We start from the raw sequence: 21,245 nt of genomic DNA, 5'->3' as shown, positions 1-21,245 counted from the left end.
CTACTGCGACGTGTAGAAGATGGGAAACCGGAAGAGATGAGTTTGCAATGTGAAATTAAATCACTGAATCATTCATCTACATTGCGTCTCATAACAATGCTTTAACACTTTGGAGAAGTGAACATTTTACTCATTTATTTTTATTTTTTATTATCATGCAAATCTTAAAGTTACTAAAATATGCTGTGATGCCAAATTGCTTAAAATGAATCAAACTAATCAATAAACAGTTGGCTACATTCATACATCAAAGATGATGTTCTCTATAATACATAAGGGGGTTAGGGTATATGCCTACATTTGATGGAGGAAGAAATGTAATCAATAAATGGGGATATCTGGATTAGGAATAATAAAGCAATTTTACAAAATAGGCTTGAATTACAAACTGACCCAGTATAGCATGCATGCAGCCACCACTTCAAATTATCCATTCATTTAATTCCAATAAAATACATTAATGAAATGTTAATAACAATTGAGGGTTGTTATCTACAGGTAATTAGAAGACTATCAGAAAAATATTAGTACAGCCATGATCAAAGCTAGTGCGCGAAACTAAGGTCACGTGGACACCTAGCGCGCTCACACTGGCAAGGCTCACACTTATTTGACCGTTGGGTTGCCTGTGTTGACAGTAACGTTAGGTACTCGTTGATGCTGAAGAAGCTAATATTGACAAATGGGGTAACTATCTATTATTATTACATATAATTGTCACTGAATTTAACTATATATACCTTTGTAAATGCTGACTAACATTAACATTAAAATATAGCTAACGTTATATCATCTAGTGTATGTGCCGTTGGTCGCCTATAGCTAACGGTAATGCGTTAGCGTAGCTATAGCTGCAAATTCATGTAACGCGGTAGCTAGCTAACAAACTATCGCACAGGTTAGATTTAAATGTTATTACGTTAAATCAATTTGATGGAGTTGTAATGGTAACGTTAACGTTAATTTAAGGACAGTTGCTAGCTACAGTAGCTAACATTAGCTAGCTAGCCAAAGCCAGTAACGTTAGCTATCTAACATTTTGGACTGGAGAACAGTTATTGTTGCTAGTTATTGAATTTACTCACTATGCAGGGCCGCATGACAAGCTCATATTGTTGTCGTTCATTCCATCAAATAGCTACAGGAGCTAACCGTAGCTACATTAGGTTCCGGGGAGATCGATCGAAATGTCTTAGTTTGGGGGGAAACCGCAAGCAGATGAGACGACGAGTCTCCTGCTCACACAACGTTATCCATCAATGCAACAAGGGAAACATTACAGATGAGCTTTACGATGTTTCTACCCTATTCTCCGTATAGTACACGATTTTTGACCAGGGTCTATAGGTAGCTGGTCTAAAGTAGACTACTATGTAGGGAATATGGTACCATTTGGGATGAAACCTCTGTATTCATGTAGTCTTCTAATGTAAGTGGGAGTAATGCACACGTAGAAGGGATATTCAAAACTAGCCCTGCCTGCCGCTCCATAGACTTTCACTGTGTCCTCTATTTCATATCATATAACGCTTTCCATTAAACTAAAATCATTCAATCACTGGCAGGATATAGGTATTTTTTTCTATATGTATTCATGTGTTTTTTTCCCGCTCTTCTCTCCATTCCTTCAAGAAGCGACCATCATCCCTTGGTCATCCAAACCTGTTCCTGAAGATATGCGGTATTGCGTTCGCACACCTCGCTTGGCCGTCCATAGATCTGGAAACCATTTAACCTAAACTTTTCCGATTTTTTTGGTCCCATACCTACCATGTTGTAACAGCGTGAACATCCACAAATACTTTTGATTTTCATAATGGTTGTCAATTTCATCTTCAGGCTGAGAGACAATAGATGGGCAAGAGACAATGGATGTGTCATGTCCAAGAGGCTTTTAGGTGTATGCCAAATGCAAGGCATGGGATAGTCAAAGAAAGACCCTTGATGGGCGGATTTTGATTAAACCAGATGTGCGTAGAGAGTTTAATTCAATGATATTAGTACCATACTGAACGACCACAGGGCGATTGTGTATGGTGTGCTGAACACGTTTTGCGATTTCTAATGACCACAACCATATTAATCAGGCCACACATCACCACACCCGTCAAACGGGAACAAGCGTACCTCAAAAGCCTTTTTTTGGAAATGTGTCTCTGTTACCGCATGGCAAGTCTGTTTCACAAATTTAGACAGCACAGAAGTACAACAAAGTAAAGTATAAGTCAGTACAATACAGTTCTGTACAGTAGAGATTAGTATAGTAGCAGACACTTAAGTAGAACACAGTATAATTTATTGTATTCTACTGTACTGCCTACTGTACTGAACTCTACTGTACTATTCTGTACTGTACCAAATTATACTGTACTGCACTGTACTGTGCCAAACTATACTGTACTGTGCTCTACTGTACTGTACTGTGTGCCAACCTTGTGATTGTGACTTGTGATTATCTGTGATTATTAAGCTGGTGGTTTGGAATTCCCATTGTTAGAGCCTTTCCTGCCCATGATATATGAGACAACGTACACATGGCAACGTTCATATAAAGTGGAATTGTTTACATCATTACCTACAGTAGCAAGACACTACCACTACTACTTTTACAACTACTAGTCTTAGCGCCTGTAACTCGTCATGGATGATTTTAAAGTTTGGGTAGTTTTGCTTTACATGGCAGTCAATACGAATAGAACTAACGCCTAAAATGTCAGTTGACAACCAGTGTTAGTGAATGTAGCATCACGTTTTGTTGAAAAATTGATGGTTTGGGAAATAATATTTTTGTATAAAAGCAATAATACACTCGAGGCCATGTGTTATGACATTTTTATCATGGCTGTGGTGGTCTATGCCACTCTGCTTCGCCTCGTATTTATGACCACATCACAGCCATGYTAAAAATGTCATAACACTTGGCCTCAAGTGTATTATTGCTTAATTGTCTGTGATTGGTCCGGTCCGGACCAACCAAGATATGGTCCTGTTTGGGGACAGGGCTCAATAGAATAATAACCAGTGTGTAGAATAATACCCAACCATGCAAAGGAGAATATTACATTTTTCTACCTTTGTGAACCTATACAGGACACATCACCATAAAGAGAATGTCATGCATAATTATGTATTTATGTGTAGTACAGATCAGGAACTCGTGATGTCATTCTGTTACAGTTATTCTGTTAATGTTTCAGTGATTGTTCCATAATCTACTGTGTTTGTAAAATTAAACTACCTACAGTGCCTTGCGAAAGTATTCACCCCCCTTGGCATTTTTCCTATTTTGTTTTCTTACAACCTGGAATTAAAATWGATTTTTGGGGGGTTTGTATCATTTGATTTACACAACATGCCTACCACTTTGAAGATGCACAATACCACTTTATTGTGAAACAAACAAGAAAAAAATACAAAAAAAKCTGAAAACTTGAGTGTGCATAAATATTAACCCTCCCAAAGTCAATACTTTGTAGAGCCACATTTTGCAACAATTACAGCTGCAAGTTTCTTGGGGTATGTCTCTATAAGCTTTGCACATCTAGCCACTGGGATTTTTTCCCATTCTTTAAGGCAAAACTGCTCCAGTTCCTTCAAGTAGGATGGGTTCTGCTGGTGTACAGTAATCTTTAAGTCATACCACAGATTCTCAATTGGATTGAGGTCTGGGCTTTGACAAGGCCATTCCAAGACATTTAAATGTTTTCCCTTAATCCACTTGAGTGTTACTTTAGCAGTATGCTTAGGGTCATTGTTCTGCTGGAAGGTGAACCTTTGTCCCAGTCTCAAATCTCTGGAAGACTGAAATAGGTTTCCCTCAAGAATTTCCCTGTATTTAGTGCCATCCATCATTCCTTATATTCTGACCAGTACCCCAGTCCCTGCCAATGAAAAATATCCCCACAGCATGATGCTCCCACCACCATGCTTCACTCGGGATAGGGCTCTCGGGGTGATGAGAGGTTTTGGGTTTGCGCCAAATATAGCATTTTCCTTGATGGGCAAAAGCTCAATTTTAGTCTCATCTGACCAGAGTACCTTCTTCCATATGTTTGGGGAATCTCCCACATGCCTTTTGGCGAACACCAAACGTGTTTGCTTATTTTGTTCTTTAAGCAATGGCTTTTTTCTGGCACTCTTCCGTAAAGCCCAGCRCGGTGGAGTGTACAGCTTAAAGTGGTCCTATGGACAGATACTTCAATCTCCACTGTGGAGCTTTGCAGCTCCTTCAGGGTTATCTTTGGTCTCTTTGTTGCCTCTGATTAATGCCCTACTTGCCTGGTCTGTGAGTTTTGGTGGGCGGCCCTCCCTTGGCAGGTTTGTTGGTACCATATTCTTTCCATTTTTTAATAATGGATTTAATTGTGTTCTGTGGGATGTTAAAACGTTCATTTTTTTTTTTATAACCCAACTCTGATGTGTACTTCTCCACAACTTTGTCCCTGATCTGTTTGGAGAGCTACATGGTGCCGCTTGCTTGGTGGTGTTGCAGACTCTGGGGCCTTTCAGAACAGGTGTATATATACTGAGATCATGTGACATATCATGTGACACTTAGATTGCACACAGGTGGACTTTATTTAACTAATTATGTGACTTCTGAAGGTAATTGGTTGCATCAGATCTTATTTAGGGGCTTCATAGCCAAGGGGTGAATACATATGCACCACTTTTCCGTTTGTATTATTATATTTTTGTTTCTAAAAGTTATTTCTTTCATTTAACTTCACCAATTTTGACTATTTTATGTATGTCCATTACATGAAATCAAAATAATAATCCATTTAAATTACACTTTGTAATGCAACAAAATAGGAAAAATGCCAAGGGGGATGAATACTTTGGCAAGGCACTGTAGCACTACCAAAATTGTTTAATTCAAGACAATGTAAAAATGTCAATATTTATTATTTCATTGATGACTTGATATCTATAAACTGGCAAAGATTCCAACTAATCCCAACAGTCCAAAATACATGGGATTACTTTCTTCCTGAATTCACAAAGGTACAGTGCATTCGGAAAGTATTCAGACACCTTGACTGTTTCCAAATTTTGTTATGTTACAGCCTTATTCTAAAATATATTAAATCAATTGTTTTCATCAATCTACATAAAATACCCCATAATGACAAAGCGCTAACAGGTTTTTAGAATAAAAAAAATTCTATAAAGATACCTTATTTACATAAGTATTCAGACCCTTTGCTATGAGACTCAAAATTGAGCTCGGGTGCATGTCATAATGTATCCTCCAGCACAGTGGTTCCCAAACTTTTTATAGTCCCGTACCCAGGATCTGAAATTAACACCCACCAAGCGCCAAATGCGGGTAYATTTTCCGTTTGGRGAGTAAATCTCAGAAGGCTATCCGCCACACTGGCGGGTAAATGTTTGTGCCAAAGTAATAATGTAATAAAATTTGGCATGTTGGCTCGAGGAAATTACTCATGTTTGCCAACCTATCACAGACCATCTCTAGTGCTCCTAGTTTCACTGCACGGGACATCAGCTACTCGTCTTCGCTCACTTGCCACGGGTATGCTGCTAGCTACCGTTCATTAGAAAGCTGTTATGTGGCGACATTTACCTGGAGTAAGCCAACCTTTGAAACGAAAACCCACCGACGAAAAGGAGAACGAATCACATAAAAAAGAACGTTTTGTGAGAAATGGAGGTTTGAAGATAAAGGAGTTTCAAGAGGCTGGCTACAGTATAATGCGGAGGCTGTGGTGATGAGTTGTTCTGTGTGTCGTCASTATGCTAAAGATAAAAGCAGAAACAACTAATTTGTCATCGGAAATAAAACGATGAAGCTGGAGAACATTCGTGACCATGAACACAGCAAGTGTCACATTGCCTGCGTATCTGTCCCGGGCTCAATCGGAACCTCTCCTCTTGACACTCTGTGACGACGCTAATGGCAATGTCAGAGCAGACCAGCACGAAGATGAAGATACTATTTAGGACTGTACATGCCACTGGCAAGAAGGCGAGACCACTTTCTGACTTCGGGGGCATGTGCGAGGAAGTGAAAATGTTGTTACTCTTGTAGCTAGACTAGTACTTTTGTAGCTAGTTTTTTCAAGTCTATTTAGCAGACCTGGTCCAGTATTGTAGGTTATTTCTCAGCTCTTGATAAGCTTTGGTTCACCTCAAAATAGTGTATAAATACCATAAAATTATAGGCCTACTGATGCTGACATGGATCTCCATGCTTTCCTATGGCTCTGTAACGTTCTATTTTAATATTTGTCTCCAGATGCTGTTTACATTGAGACACAATTGACTTTAACTGCCTTATAGTGTTGATCCTTAAGCAAACCAAGGGTAGAAGGCTAATTTAGCACAATCAACTGCCAGCTATATTGAATAACATGATTGTATATTTAATTATTATTTAATTAATTTGATGTTTTATTTTTGCAGTTTGGATGAAAAAAAGGGAATCGCTGTGGGCTCAACATATAGAAATGAGAAGCAGGCCAAAGAGTTTATGCACCATATTGCAGAGGTGGAGAGAAACAACATCAGAGAGAATCTGAAAAGCACCAAATTTCTCTCCATCATGTCAGATGGCTCCACAGACAGTTCTGTGAAAGAGGAGGAGTTAGTTTATGTCAGATTCTGTCATAAGGGCAAGATCGAGTCGAAGTTTGTTGGCATCAAGTCAGTGGATAAGGCAGACACGGCACACATAAGCAACGACATCAGTGCCATCATGGAGGGAGTGTGTGATGAGTGGGGGAGCAAGTTGGTCGCTCTGGGAACAGATGGAGCTGCTGTGATGACCGGAGCCAAGAATGGTGTGGTCAGCCGGCTGAAGGGGGATATGGCCTACATCATCGGCATCCACTGTATGGCACACCGCCTTGAACTGATCTTTTCTGATGCCATCCAGTCCAACGTGATGTTTCAGAAAGTTGAAGACCTCCTCAGTGGGCTGTACACCTTCTACCACACCAGTCCACTGAGCAGGGCAAACCTGGTAAACAGCTTCCAAGCTCTTGGGCACACACCACTGTTGCCCACCAGAATTGGCGGGCTCCGATGGGTATGACACCTACTGGACCACTTCCTGCGAGGTTACCAGGGGCTTGTCCAGCACCTGGAACAGGTAGTGGCTCTAGATTGCTATGCTAAGTACTCAAAAAGTCATCATCACTATGTAATCTCCAGTAAATAACAACAAACACGGTTACAATTGGTAACTGATCAAATGTGTCATATCTAATATAGTTTTTTTAGGACAGCAATTCATTGTCTATTTGTATGTCTTCTAGTCGAGATTCCAGGATGCCAGTGTAGGGGTACTGTGTGCCACCAAGCTGGTCAGCTTCACCAACTGAACTGAGTCAGGAGATAGAGCAGCAGGTTACTTTATGTTTTGTATTACAGGGCAGTCAGGTTAGGTTCATGTTCATGATACATTTTTTTATAATTTGAGAATCAAAACTGCATGATGCTTGTTATGTAATGTATACAATTATTCTAGATTTTGGTGACACTGAACTGGAAACCCTGGTGGACCACTTCAAGCATGTCTTGGAAACCTCTGGCATCCATGTTGAAAGGATCCCTGACCAGTGGACTGTCCTGAAGGTGCTGATTTACCAAGAGCCCCAGTCCCTGCAGAAGATGTTCTGGTTCTGTGTCAACAGGAGCGATTAGCATTTCTGCCCTGATTTGCTGGCATTGGTTGACCTGGTCCTGTCCTTCCCTGCCTCCACAGCTGAATGTGAAAGAGGTTTTAATACCATGAAACAGGTGAAAACCGATTGTCGGTCTAACCTAAAGTCTGATACACTGTCATATCTCCTTTATGGTCCAGCTGTTCTCTCCAGAGATCAGGGGAATGATACGATAAAYGCTGTGATGCTGTGGCACCAGGACTCTGTCAGGAGCAGGAGGCCAGACTTCATGGACCGTGCAAAGAGGGTGATTGTGGTAATGAGTGAGGAGTCTGATGTGGAGGTTTAAGTTGATTAAAATGTACATTTAATAGCAAAAAACTTCAGTAGAATTTAGAGTTRAAGACTTCTTCAGTTGTGTTCAGGCTGGGAAAATAAATGAATAGATTAAAAAAATCCACCAGCCAAGCATATTTCTTACCGGACAAAATAAAAAATTGCCTTTTTGTGTCACATATACAGCTGAAGTCGGAAGTTTACATACACCTTAGCCAAATACATTTAAACTCTGTTTTTCACAATTCCTGACATTGAATCTGAGTAAAAATGCCCTATCTTATGTCAGTTAGGATCACCACTTTATTTTAAGAATGTGAAATGTCAGAATAAAAGTAGAGAGAATGACTTATTTCAGCTTTTATTTCTTTCATCACATTTCCAGTGGGTCAGAAGTTTACATACACTCAATAGGTAATTGGTAGCATTGTCTTTGAATTGTTTAACTTGGGTCAAATGTGTCGGGTAGCCTTCCACAAGCTTCCCACATTAAGTTGGGTGAATTTTGTCCCATTCCTCCTGACAGAGCTGGTGTAACTGAGTCAGGTTTGTAGGCCTCCTTGCTCGCACACGCTTTTTCAGTTCTGCCCACACATTTTCTATGGAATTGAGGTCAGGGCTTTGTGATGGCCACTTTAATACTTTGACTTGGTTGTCCTTATGCCATTTTGCCACAACTTTGGAAGTATGCTTGGGGTCATTGTCCATTTGGAAGACACAATTGCGACTAAGCTTTAATTTTCCTTATTCATGAGGCCATCTATTTTGTGAAGTGCACCAGTCCCTCCTGCAGCAAAGCACCCCCACAGCATGATGCTGCCACCACTGTGCTTCACGGTTGGGATGGTGTTCTTCGGCTTGCAAGCCTCCGCCTTTTTCCTCCAAACATAACGATGGTCATTATGGCCAAACAGTTCTATTTTTGTTTCATCAGACCAGAGGACATTTCTCCAAAAAGTACGATCTTTGTCCCCATGTGCAATTGCAAACCGTAATCTGCCTTTTTTATGGCGGTTTATGGTGGTTGGAGCAGTGGCTTCTTCCTTGCTGAGCGGCCTTTTAGGTTATGTCGTTATAGGACTCGTTTTACTGTGGATATAGTAACTTTTGTACTTGTTTCCTCCAGCATCTTCACAAGGTCCTTTACTGTTGTTCTGGGATTGATTTGCACTTTTCGCACCAAAGTACATTCATCTCTAGGAGACAGAACGGGTCTCCTTCCTGAGCAGTATGATGGCTGCGTGGTGCAATGGTGTTTATACTTGCTTGTACAGATGGACGTGGTACTTTCAGGTGTTTGGCAATTGCTCCCAAGGATGAACCAGACTTGTGGAGGTCTACATTTCTTTTCTGAGGTCTTTGCTGATTTCTTTTGATTTTCCCATGATGTCAAGCAAAGAGGCACTGKGTTTGAAGGTAGGCCTTGAAATACATCCACAGGTGCACCTCCAATTGACTAAAATGATGTCAAGGATGCCTATCAGAAGCTTCTACAGCCATGACATCATTTTCTGGAATTTTCCAAAGTGTTTAAAGGCACAGTCAATTTAGTGTATGTAAACTTCTGACCCACTGGAATTGTGATGCAGTGAATTATAAGTGAAATAATCTGTTTGAAAACAATTGTTGGGAAAATTACTTGTTTCATGCACAAAGTAGATGTCCTAACTGACTTGCCAAAACTATAGTTTGAAATTTGTGGAGTGGTTGAAAAACAAGATTTAATTATTCCAACCTAAGTGTATGTAAACTTCCGACTTCAACTGTATATATAAACATGAATACATATACACATACATACAAATACTTATACATATCCACGCACACATATATATATATAGATTTCAATATAGATATCTTTTGAAAATATAAATATATTTCCTGCAAACCCTACCACCCCTCCCCTAGTTGGAGTAAACTAACAAACAATAACACTTAGGCTTATACTTCCAGCTTATACGTATTATATACATTTTACGGACACAGTATATTTTACATTTGTTATCTTGATATTATTAGTTCCACCCTTCAGCTCCATTCAACCCTCCCATCTATCTCTTAACACCTTCCATATTGGATTTCTATTTTCCATATATTTTTCAACTGTGTTGGGATGCTTCACAAAGGTTCTGAACCTTTCTATTCTCATAGTTTCTACAGATTGTAAATTAAATATAAACATTTTTGATAAAAGTATTATTATACTATTGATCGAATAACTAGGACTTTTCAAATCACCCAGTATTGCTATCTGCAGCGTTATCTCCAGGTAAATGTTGCAAATCTTCAGCCATTCCTGGACCTGTGACCAAAAACGAGCTACATATGGACAGTACCCAAATAAATCATCGAATGACTGCCTCCCCGCAGCAAAATCTGCAGAGCTGGGAAGGTTGTTTCCCCCCTATACATAACATTCTATTGGTTGCAAGAATGTTGTACAATKATTTAAATTGAAAAAATCTAAGTTTTGAATCCGGTGTCGTATTGCGTGTCATTCATAAACCATGTGCCATGGAATCGGTACATTGAAAATCTCTTCCCAACTATTTTGCAATCTATATGGCACAGCTGTCAATTTTTTGGTCCTTATATGAAGCTGCTATATATTTTTAATTATCACAATTTTCTTTAACCAATGTTGGTCTTTAATGCAGGGCCGGCAGACAAGTTCCTTACTTATCCCCCCTTCCACTTGTCTCTTCCATTTTTGCGGTAATGCTGCAATTAGTTGGTTGTAATTTTGGGTAGAGCAGACATTTCCATATATTTGAGTTAGCTGCATGTGTGACATAACTCCACCAGTCCTATTTATGATATAATTTACAAAGATTTAATTTATTTCAAGATTAAGGGTTTACAGGGTAGCTTTCATGCCTTATATGGAATACAGTACAACAAAAGGAGTCTGTATTGAAAACATGCCCACGTCAGGGGAGACATCTGCTAGGCTGCTCAGTCCTGGCCCTGGGGGTCTGCCGTCCTATGGGTTGTCACCCTGGCCGTAGCCTAACAAACCCCAAAACCAATAATGAATGTTTCACTAAGATCCTCAAGCTGAGTGGGGTGTGTTGGTTTGGAGCGCTGCAGGGCGTGGATCCCTAGGGACAGGATGGGGCGATCCAGCTATATTGTGTTCAAGTAAAAAGAGCTCTACAGTACTATTAGGCCTAAGATATGAATTATACTGAACAAAATATAAATGCAACATGCCACAATTTCAAAGATTTTGCTGAGTCCAAGGAAAAGGTGGGATGAAAATTGTTTCGGGAGAGTTGAGTTTTATACTAGACTGGTGGGGATCAGCAATGCAGGTGGCTCGGGCTGGCTGGGCAGTCTGGCTGTAATTTGACATGGAGGATGTCTTAATAAAGACAATCAAAAGTRTTTGTAWTTTGTTAAGAGTTGTTCATTTGTTAGGCTATTGGTTCAAGGTTCCACACAGTATTGATTATTTAATTACATTTGATCTAGTTCAGTCTCATCAATCACTTAAACACATTTAATGACGATCTCTTACTTAGCTTGATGACTGTGGGTTTGTTTGCTTCCGAATAGACACATTGGATTGTGTAGAAATGCAGGAAAAGTGCTTTAGATGGCCAAAAAAAAGTCGCCCCCTATTCCAACTAAACTACTGAAAGAGCTTCTTCCTGTGCTTGTTGAACATAACAAACGGCTCCCTAAACGGCTCTGGATGTGTACCAAACTCACTAAAAGTAGCAGTGTTAAAGCCTCTCCTGAAAAAGCTCTCATTCCTCTCATCTTTTTTTGTTGAAAAAGCTGTTGCTCAGCAATTCGCTACCTTCCCGAAGACAAATAATGAATACGAAATGCTCCAGTCTGGTTTTAGACCCGATCATAGTACTGAGACCGCACTCGTGAAGGTGATAAATCACCTTTTTAATGGTGTCAGACCAAGGCTCTACGTCTATTTTCGTGTTCCTAGTCCTTAGTGCTGCTTTTGACACCATTGATCACCACATTCTTTTGGAGAGATTGGAAACTGTAATTGGTCTATGACGACAAGTTCTTGCCTGGTTTAGATCTTATCTGTTGGAACGATATCAGTTCGTGTTTCTGGGGGGTTTGTCCTCTGACAAATCAAAGGTAAGTTTTGGTGTTTCTCAAGGTTCCTATCTAGGACCGTTATTATTTTCACTATATATGCTACCTTTTGATGATGTCATTCGGAAAACACAATGGATGTACAATCGTCTCAAATAAAACTGTGAATGACCTCTGCTACTCTGGACCCTGATCTTTCTTTTGACGAACATATCAAACATATTTAAAGAGCAGTAAGGACTTTATGAATACATTTGATTGATTGGTTGATTGATTGATATAGAATGTTGTAGTATACTGTAGAATACAATTGTGAATACATAGTATAATATAGTATTTTTATATGGGTGGCTCTGATTTGCCGTATCTATACAAGGATGTAGGGGATTGTTTTTCCCAACAGCGAAGCGGCTAGCTAGGGAGTGAAGAGCTTTCATTAAAATTTCGGCCCACCTCATGATTAATATATTGTATGTAGTCTTGGGTGGTTTAATCTTATAGTACTCTACAGAGAAAGAGGTAAGGAGAGATAGAGATGAGGTGGTGAGGGTGAGTCACAGTCAAACCCTTCTGATCACAGGTTGTATAATGAAAGAGGGTAATGACAAAAGAAGGCCCCTATCCTCAAGTGTCAATACGACTACACAATAAGGCAGTTATTTTGGGCTGAGTAAATACAGATAATGTCATACTGTGCATAGCCTACTGTAAAGACACACACGTTAGATTTGTGGTCTAGCGAGCCCTCCCGGTTTGAAAAACTAATTATTGTGTGGAGGTGTGTGAAGGTGTCTGCTGCTGTCTGTGGTGTATGAGTAACGTGCTTGCTGCAGCCAGCTCATTCTGTTTTCAGAGGGATTTATCGTGGACGCCATAAGACATGAGCTCACCCTSCGTCATTAAGGCATGGCCACTTGCTCACTTGGCACACAGCAGATCAGACACCGGCCGCAGAGAATTACATTGGTAGCCCAAAGCAAAAAGCTTCAGCCGTCCAKTCACATGACCTGAATGTGTTTACCTGTGTGTGTGTGTGTGTGTATGTGTGTGTGTGTGTGGCTGCAGCTGCAGGGCAGTGGCAGAGAGCTCCAGGTGCTCTACATAACCTAATGATAATGACGCTGTCCAACAGTGTTTGGAAAATGTTTAGCACGCTTGTCTGGAGCTGAGCGCAGAATGGGCAGGGCAATTACTTTACCCATCAACTAATGTTACATCTCTATTTGTGTGTGTGTGTAATGTTTATCCAAATGAGAGAGAGAGAGAGAGAAGGGGGGGTATTAGTTCATGTTCAATGAGTACACATAATGCACCTGTGTGTGGCTGTTTGGAGCCAAGAACAGCAAGAAAAAACATTCTTCACCAGAGGGGAAAACACCCTATTTCAGGTTGTCTAGACCGGAACCTTTTCACTCAGGCCCACCTTCCAGCATTGGTGAACGTCAAGTGGRGTAGAGCTAGACGTTTCTGACAAGTTATAAATAGCTCTCTAAGGTATGCAATGACTGACATGACAAGAGGAAAATTGATAATGCACTACCCAATTTCGAAGTTGCACCTTGTGCATTCTACTATTACAACCTTCAAGAGTAAGTTGAAAGCCAGACTGAGTTCCTTAAAAATACATTGTTTTTGATGGGGGGGGTGAGGCGCGCACCACAGTTTGGGGCCCACTGGTCTAGACYATATAGTAACGACCTCAGACTGCTGCAATGAGAAGCATGACGAAGGTCTGCAGGCGAAAAGTTAATTTTATTACATTAAAATGTTCCGTACAAACAATGCATACACACTATTTCATATTGCTTCAGATATAAGTTTATTTATTTTTTCTGTTAGAATAATTCCAGTTAAACAACTCTGTAACAAAATGCAAGTACAACATTTATGAAAATATAAATATCTCTAAACAGGTAAGTCAGTCCTGACCATACAAAGAATACCGTAGAAACATTCATTACCAGTATGTCAATTGTGTRGCCAACACGTACGTTTTTAAAAGTATTTCAAGTTACATGACATACAATAATAGCATATACTGGCTTCCATATGGACACATTCAAATATACTCTTAAACTGGCATTCCAATATATTATAAGTGGACTTACTTAAACATCTTCTTTAGCAAAGATAATACATTTTCTCTATAATTCTTCAACATTATCACAGTAAAACACTCAAACAATTCGGTCATGATGTAAGTTATACAAGCCTTACAAAATGGACCATTGTCAACAGAACAAAACATCAAACTAGTATCGCAACTTTGGCAAATAGAATGTTTGCTTTGAGAGCAATGAAATATGTTAAAGCTTAATACTGCTACTTAAGTTCTTAAGGGCCAGCATCTGAACTGCTGAAAAGAAGTAAACATACAATTAGACAGAATAGCCCTTAAAAGGTTTTATGGAAAACAAAAATGTTAGGGTGCTGATGAGTCATCCTTGACTGATAATATCCTTTAATTTCACACACATGTCTCTCTCTCTCAACGTAAAAGCTGTAAAATAGAAGATTTTGTAAGGCATGGATGCATATAGCAAGATGCAACATTATGCTCAATAGCGGTGTCTGCTTAAAAACAAAGAATCCACGAACCAGAAGACTTAGACCAGCTGTTAATAGATGTTTATACCTGTTTATAAATCTCCTCCTCAAATTCAACACTGCCACTAAAGTACCTTAATTCTCAATAATTGTTCTTCTTTGATCATTTCAATCAATAAAATTGATTATGTATGCTAGTATATGTATCTCTGCATATACTGTGTTTACAAATTCCCTGCGTCTTCGTAATTCTCAGTAGTCTGCATGAAAATGAAATACATTTTAAAATCCAGGCACTCACTTTGATTGCATTAAGCAAAACATACTTTTTTTTAAGGAGTTGCACAAATTGCAGCAGCCAAAAGAGATTTATAGTTCTTATTTTGTTTGTACAGTACCAGTAGATGTAAATAAAACAAAAATACATATTTCTTAAGAAAAGCATTTATAAGGAAAAGTATTCAAGCTCACTGGAATGGCTTTCGATATGTAAAACAGAGAAATGTAAATATCAACTTTGTTCTTCAAATGCAAAAGGACACAATGGCAAAACGATAGATTGAATATATTTTCTATATATTTCTTCTAGTTTCCAAAACAAAAAAAACWACTTGAATTCTAATAGTCATCATGCGAAGAAAAAAACTAAAACGATACCATAAAGGTTGTAATACATGACTTGAGTGCAGCGTTATAGTAGCAGTCAGTTCGTATCCAGAGGACTGACATCTGCAGCTGATTCAGGTGGCTGTAAACAAGAGTAAACTGCAACCCCCCGAGAAACCTCATACATCCACCTCAATCCCACCTACCTAGCATCTTCGCCCATTGCTCCACTCTCCCACACTCTCACTGCAACAGTTCGCTCTTTTTGGTGGGGGTAGTGGTCTCAGCCTCCCCAGAGTCAGACACGTTGATGGGGCTATCCCTGGAGAAGACCTCGGTGGACTCRCTCCACAAGCAGTCTGCAATGGTCTTGAAGGTGTGGTTGCCACACTTGGGCCTTATCTTTTGTGAGGCATTGTTGACGATCTGCCGACTGTTGGATGTGGCAATCTTGATCTTGAGCGCGGCGTCCACCCTGTCCACCACCGTATAGGTGCCGATGCTGCCATCCTCGAAGCCAATGATGATGTTGAGTGCTCGCTGGGACAGGCAGAGGAAGGTGGGCGTCTTGTAGAGGGAGCATGTCCCGATGCTCTTTCCGTCTGCCAGACGCATCACGATCAGGTGGGACACCACGCCCACCTCGTCATCCTCATCACTGTTTCGGAAGCAGACATAGACCAGGTAGCGCCCGTCCCTCGACAGCTTCTGCCGCCAGATGATACCGGCGGCGTGGACAAGCCTCAGCTTCCCGCTATGAAGATCCAACACGTTAATGTTCTCGTCACCTTTGGAGATGATGCCCAGTTTCCCATTTGGTGAAATTTGGAACTCCTCCAGATTGTTTAAGAAGTTAGTAGGCAGCTGGACCCGTCTGCAGACAGACTCATCTGCCACACTCCATATYAACACAGTCTCTGTAGATGTGATGAAGACAACAAAGTCTGGGCAGTCGGGAATGAGTTTGAAGTTGATAATGCTAATGCCATCATCACAGACAAACTTCTTGGAAATACTGCCTGACCAGAGGCTAACAGCGAGCAGCTTGTTTTTGGTGATCCCCACTAGGAAGGTGTTTGCGGTGGTGATCAGTGCATTCTGTAGGGTCACCAGGATGTTGCACACCTTGTGTCCAGTGGCCAGCCTCCAGACTCGGGAGCAGTTCTGTTCGCAGAGGGAAACCACAAACTGGTCATTGTGGGTCATCAGGAGCTGAGATATCTTCTGTCCGTTGATGCGAAAGATGTTTTCGCCATTGGCCGTGTGCCAGATGTACTGGCTGCACTTGTCATCCGACGTCACCATGAGATCCCCAGTGGATGTCAGGACACAGTTTTCCACCAAGCCCTCATGCTTGAAGACAGTCTCTATGAAGCCTGTGCTGAAGTTCCACTTGTGGATGGCTTCAGAGCCGTCCATGGTGAACACAAAGTCCTCCCTGCCAGAAAGCTGTAAGCTCTGGATCCTCTTGCCTGTTTTGTCGATGTTGGACATGGCTGTAATGATGTCAATGTCCCAGACTGATAGCACTCCACTGCTGGCCACAGACAGGAGCAGGTTGTGGTGGATGGACTTGATGAGTTTGACGATGGCCCCAGAGATCTCAATCAGGCTGGCCATGCACTGCCCACTGTCCCTCCTCCACACAAATATGGATGATGTGTTCTCCATGGAGGCCACAATACTTTGGCCATTTTTTGAGAGGACAGCAGCCACGAATCGCTCAGCATGCTTGGCCTTGAATTTCTCTGCCATCTTCCACAACTTGGTGTCCAGGACCTCAATGCTCTTGTCTTTGCAGATGAGGATGGAGCGTTGGTCCTCTGACAGCTCAATGCCTACGACCTCGTTCTCATCCCCCCGGCAGTCATAATCTTCCATCAGTCTGGGGTTGGTAATCTCTTTGGTGTTCCACACCGACAGGCTCCCCTCATTATCGATCATCACCATCTGGTGAATGGTGTCCAGGACCAAGATGGACTTGACAAATCCCCCGGAGAACTCTGARGTGACCGTAGCTAGCTTGTCCCCAGTCCCAAGATGGAAGATGGARGTGGTGTTGAGGTACTGACCACAGAAGGCGTACATTCCATCCGGGGAGCATTGGACGCAGGTGACCTCATACCAGCAGTGGAACTGGTAGAGGGGCCAGCCGTAGAGCAGATCGATGACATCGACATCTTTACTGGCCTCTAGCCAGGCCAAGGCATGATGGCTGGACAGGGTGAACCCATTGATGAAGGCCACCCCTCCTGTGATACCACAGTGCTTGGAGCTCTTGATGTCCACTTCAGACAGCAAGCAAGACTTATGGTTGTCATATATGAGTAGCGTGTTCTTGGTGGTTGCCACAACCAGGTACTTCTCGTCGCTGGTTAGCCTGATTCCCAGGACAACCGAATGGGCCGTGTCTATCTGCCGGAGGAGCTGCCTGCTCTCCACATCCCATGTGCTCACAGACCCATCCTCCAGGGCCACAAGTACGATGTTGGGGGCTAGGGTGGGCAGGATCTCCACGATCTGCATGTAGCTGGAGCACAGCGGCAGCCTTTCAGGGCTGTAGGTGACATCCATGGAGGAGTGGAGGGGCACAATGGAGCAGTATTTGGGGCCGTCCTTGTCGCATTCCAGGAGGAGGTGTTGGAGCTTGGGTAAAGAGGTGACCACAGGGAGGAGCCTCTGCTGCAGCTCTGCGGACAGGGATGCCGGGTTCTTCATCACTTTGATCTTGATGCTGCGCAGCGTGGTGGCCAAAAACTTGAGTTCTTTCTCCTGGGAGTAGTTGTAGGCTACATCTATGTCGGTCAGTGCCTTCTCAAACTGCCCTATCTTGATCATGGTGTAGAGCCAGCTGAAGTTCATGATAACCCCGTACATGAGGTCGTCCATGCGGCCGCTCCGAGTTAGATGGTAGAGGAGCTCCGTCATCTTCCTGTGGTTGACAAAGAAGATATCAGGCTCCAGGAGGTTGCACTGGAACACCCAGGGCTGCTCGGGGGTCTGCCTGTCATAGGAGTACTTCTCGGCGGATGCTTCTTTATGGGACGGTTGCTGGGAGTGTGGATTCTTGTGTTGGGAGATGTTAAGCGAGGCAAAGTGGTTGTTGTCACAGTGGAAGATCTTTTTCCTGCCTCCCGACCATGCCCCCAGGAAGTATTCGGCCAGGAGGCTGTGCATCTGGTGCACATCCTCCTCGTTGCTAAGATACAGCTTCTGGGCGATGAGTTGCAGGTGTCTGTTGGCCCACACCATCAGGGTAACATTATGCACCTGCCTTTCCAGCAGGTACCCCTCCAGCTCCTCTTTCAGCCTCGCCACCAGGTCATAAGAGATCCTCAGTGGGTTTTTTAGATTTGAACTCACCATGATATCTCCCAACACACTGTTATCRAATGACAGAATATCTTCCAGCTCTACCTCCGTTAACCCCACATTGGCCATGGTGATGTATCCCAGCGCCCTGAACACGAACCGCTGCCCCAGCTTGTTCTCCACAGAGTAGAAGAGCTGCTCGATGCTCTCATGCACGGTGGAGCACAGTGACCGGTCGTCCACATCCTTGTGCGAGGGCCAATGCACCACCTCCTGGTAAATGAGGTTGACAAACATGGGAAGCGTGCACTTGGCCAGCGCTTCATTGACGTAGATCTGCTGTCCCGAAGTCACCTTTCTCTTCAACCCCAGCAGCTGCTGCTTCAGTATCTGACTACAGGCCTTACGGTCCCACTGCACCAGCTCTACGTAGCGCCCTTCATCATGAATCAAACAGCGGAGCTTCTGGAGGATTCCGTGTTTGTTGGGTAAAGTGGAGACCACGATGCGGACAGTGCGAGGCAGGTGGGCGGGGAGCCACCACAGCTTGCGGGCCTCGTCGGCCTCCGAGAGCTGCTCCAGGGCATCCAAGATGATGACCAGGGGCCGATGGAAAGAGGGCTCCCCCAGCAGGTTGACTAGCAGCTCCCTCATCTCCTGGATCTTGTTGGGCAGGAAGTGGATCAGGCAACGGTAGTTGATGGCGATCTGCTCACAGATGCTCTGGAGGAGGGTGCGCAGGTTTGTGGCGCACTCGGAGGAGCCCACAAAGCGGACAATGACAACCGGGTCTGTCTCAGGGCCCATCTCCGTCTGGAGCCACGTGTAYGCCTGGAAACAACAAAGAYAGAGAAAATAGATTTTGTAACTTTCTCAAGGCTGGGTATCTTTCATGAAAGAGCTCTGTGACACAACACAGAGAGAGAACAGAGACCAGACCATGTTTTCAATAATGGATTGCATTTATAAAAACAGTTTTTAAAGTCTCAAAACATCTCAAAGTGCTCTCCATTTTGTGGAAAGGGTTATCTAACTTGAGAAAGGACTTCTGTGAAAGGAGCATCTAGTTTTGTCATTTTTTTAAGCTTGAACTTTTTGCAATCATTTCCCACACGTTACACTTTAAAATTAGTTTCAATAATTATCCTGTATGCAATCCATATAACCCTGTCTGACTCAGGAGACAATAGACAATCAGCAGGCAACATAAAGCTCTACTAAAGAGGAGGGAGCTGGAATTACTATTTGGAAGGCATGGGGCGTGATATGATGCCATGGTTGGAGTTTCAAGTTTCATTAGTCGTATGTACGGTGTACACCGTCCAACAAAATGCTTACTTGCAGGTTCCTTCTCGACAACATAACAACAATAAGAAATAAAAAAGATAAGAATATGAACATAAAGTAAATGGCTCAGTAGAATATTTTTTTTTTAGCATAAGTATAATACAGGATCTTCCAATTCATGATCCAGAAGTGTTTGTCGATCGTAGGAAATTATTGCACGAACATCTGAGCAAACAAATMAATAATTAACGCAAAAATAGCCATAAAAAGTAAAGTAGAGTAGGAACCAGCAAGATGCGCGCCCTCATCAGCACTGAGCAGTGCACAGAGGAGAGATATTTGCTTCAATACCGGGTATTTTGTCCCCTGCGGCCAATGTATAAAGTCAGAACATCTGCTTTCTCAGCCACTGCCTGTCAAGGGAGTACCTCAAGACTCGATCCTAGGCTCCACACTCTTCTCAATTTACATCAACAACATAGCTCAGGCAGTAGGAAGGTCTCTCATCTATTTGTATGCAGATGACACAGTCTTATACTTAGCTGGCCTCTCTGGCCCCTCCCTGGATTTTGTGTTAAACACTACAACAAAGCTTTTTTAGTGTCCAACAAGCTTTCTCTGCCCTTAACACTGTTCTGAACACTTCCGAAACAAAGGTAATGTGGTTCAGTAAGAAGAATGCCCCTCTCCCCACAGGTGTACTTACTACCTCTGAGGGTTTAGAGCTTGAGGTAGTCACCTCATACAAGTACTTGGGAGTATGGCTAGACGGTACACTGTCSTTCTCTCAGCACATATCAAATCTGCAGGCTAAAGTTAAATCTAGACTTGGTTTCCTCTATCATAATCGCTCCTCTTTCACCCCAGCTGCCAAARTAACCCTGATTCAGATGACCATCCTACCCATGCTAGATTACGGAGATATAATTTATAGATCGTCAGGTACAGTAAGGGTGCTCTTGAGCATCTAGATGTCCAATACCATTTGTCCATCAAATTTGCCACCAATGCTCCTTATAGGACACAACAATGCACTCTATACTCCTCTGTAAACTGGCCATCTCTGTATGCCCAACACAAGACCCACTGGTTGATGCTTATTTATAAAAACCTCTTAGGCCTCACTCCCCCCTATCTGAGATACCGATTGCAGCCCTCATCCTCCACATACAACACCCGTTCTGCCAGTCACAATKTGTTAAAGGTCCCCAAAGCACACACATCCCTGMGTTGCTCCTCTTTTCAGTTCGCAGCAGCTAGCGACTGGAACACGCTGCAAAAYAACTATCAAACTGGACAGTTTTACCTTCATCTCTACATTCAGAGACTCAATCACACTCCTACTGACACTTGTGGCTGCTTCGCGTGACACATTGTTGTCTCTATCGTTTTGCGCTTTMTGCTGTTGTCTGTGCCCAYCAATGTTTGTACCATGATTGTGGTGCAACCATGTTGTGC

At 42.3% G+C, this 21,245-nt stretch overlaps 1 protein-coding gene across 1 annotated transcript in view; it reads right to left on the bottom strand.

Annotated features, from left to right (window-relative positions):
- Positions 1 to 13,816: 13,816 nt before the first annotated feature.
- LOC111959994 (NACHT and WD repeat domain-containing protein 2) overlaps positions 13,817 to 21,245 on the bottom strand; it is a 65,746-nt gene continuing 58,317 nt past the window's right edge. Inside the window, 1 exon segment of the mRNA XM_023981832.2 lies at positions 13,817 to 19,331. Coding sequence (XP_023837600.1) covers positions 15,432 to 19,331 — 3,900 coding nt within the window. The 3' untranslated portion in view covers positions 13,817 to 15,431.

Source organism: Salvelinus sp. IW2-2015, linkage group LG37 (genome assembly GCF_002910315.2).
Source record: "Salvelinus sp. IW2-2015 linkage group LG37, ASM291031v2, whole genome shotgun sequence".
NCBI lineage: Eukaryota > Metazoa > Chordata > Actinopteri > Salmoniformes > Salmonidae > Salvelinus > Salvelinus sp. IW2-2015.
Note: the sequence above shows the minus strand (reverse complement) of the source record. Positions and strands in the feature narration are given on the sequence as shown.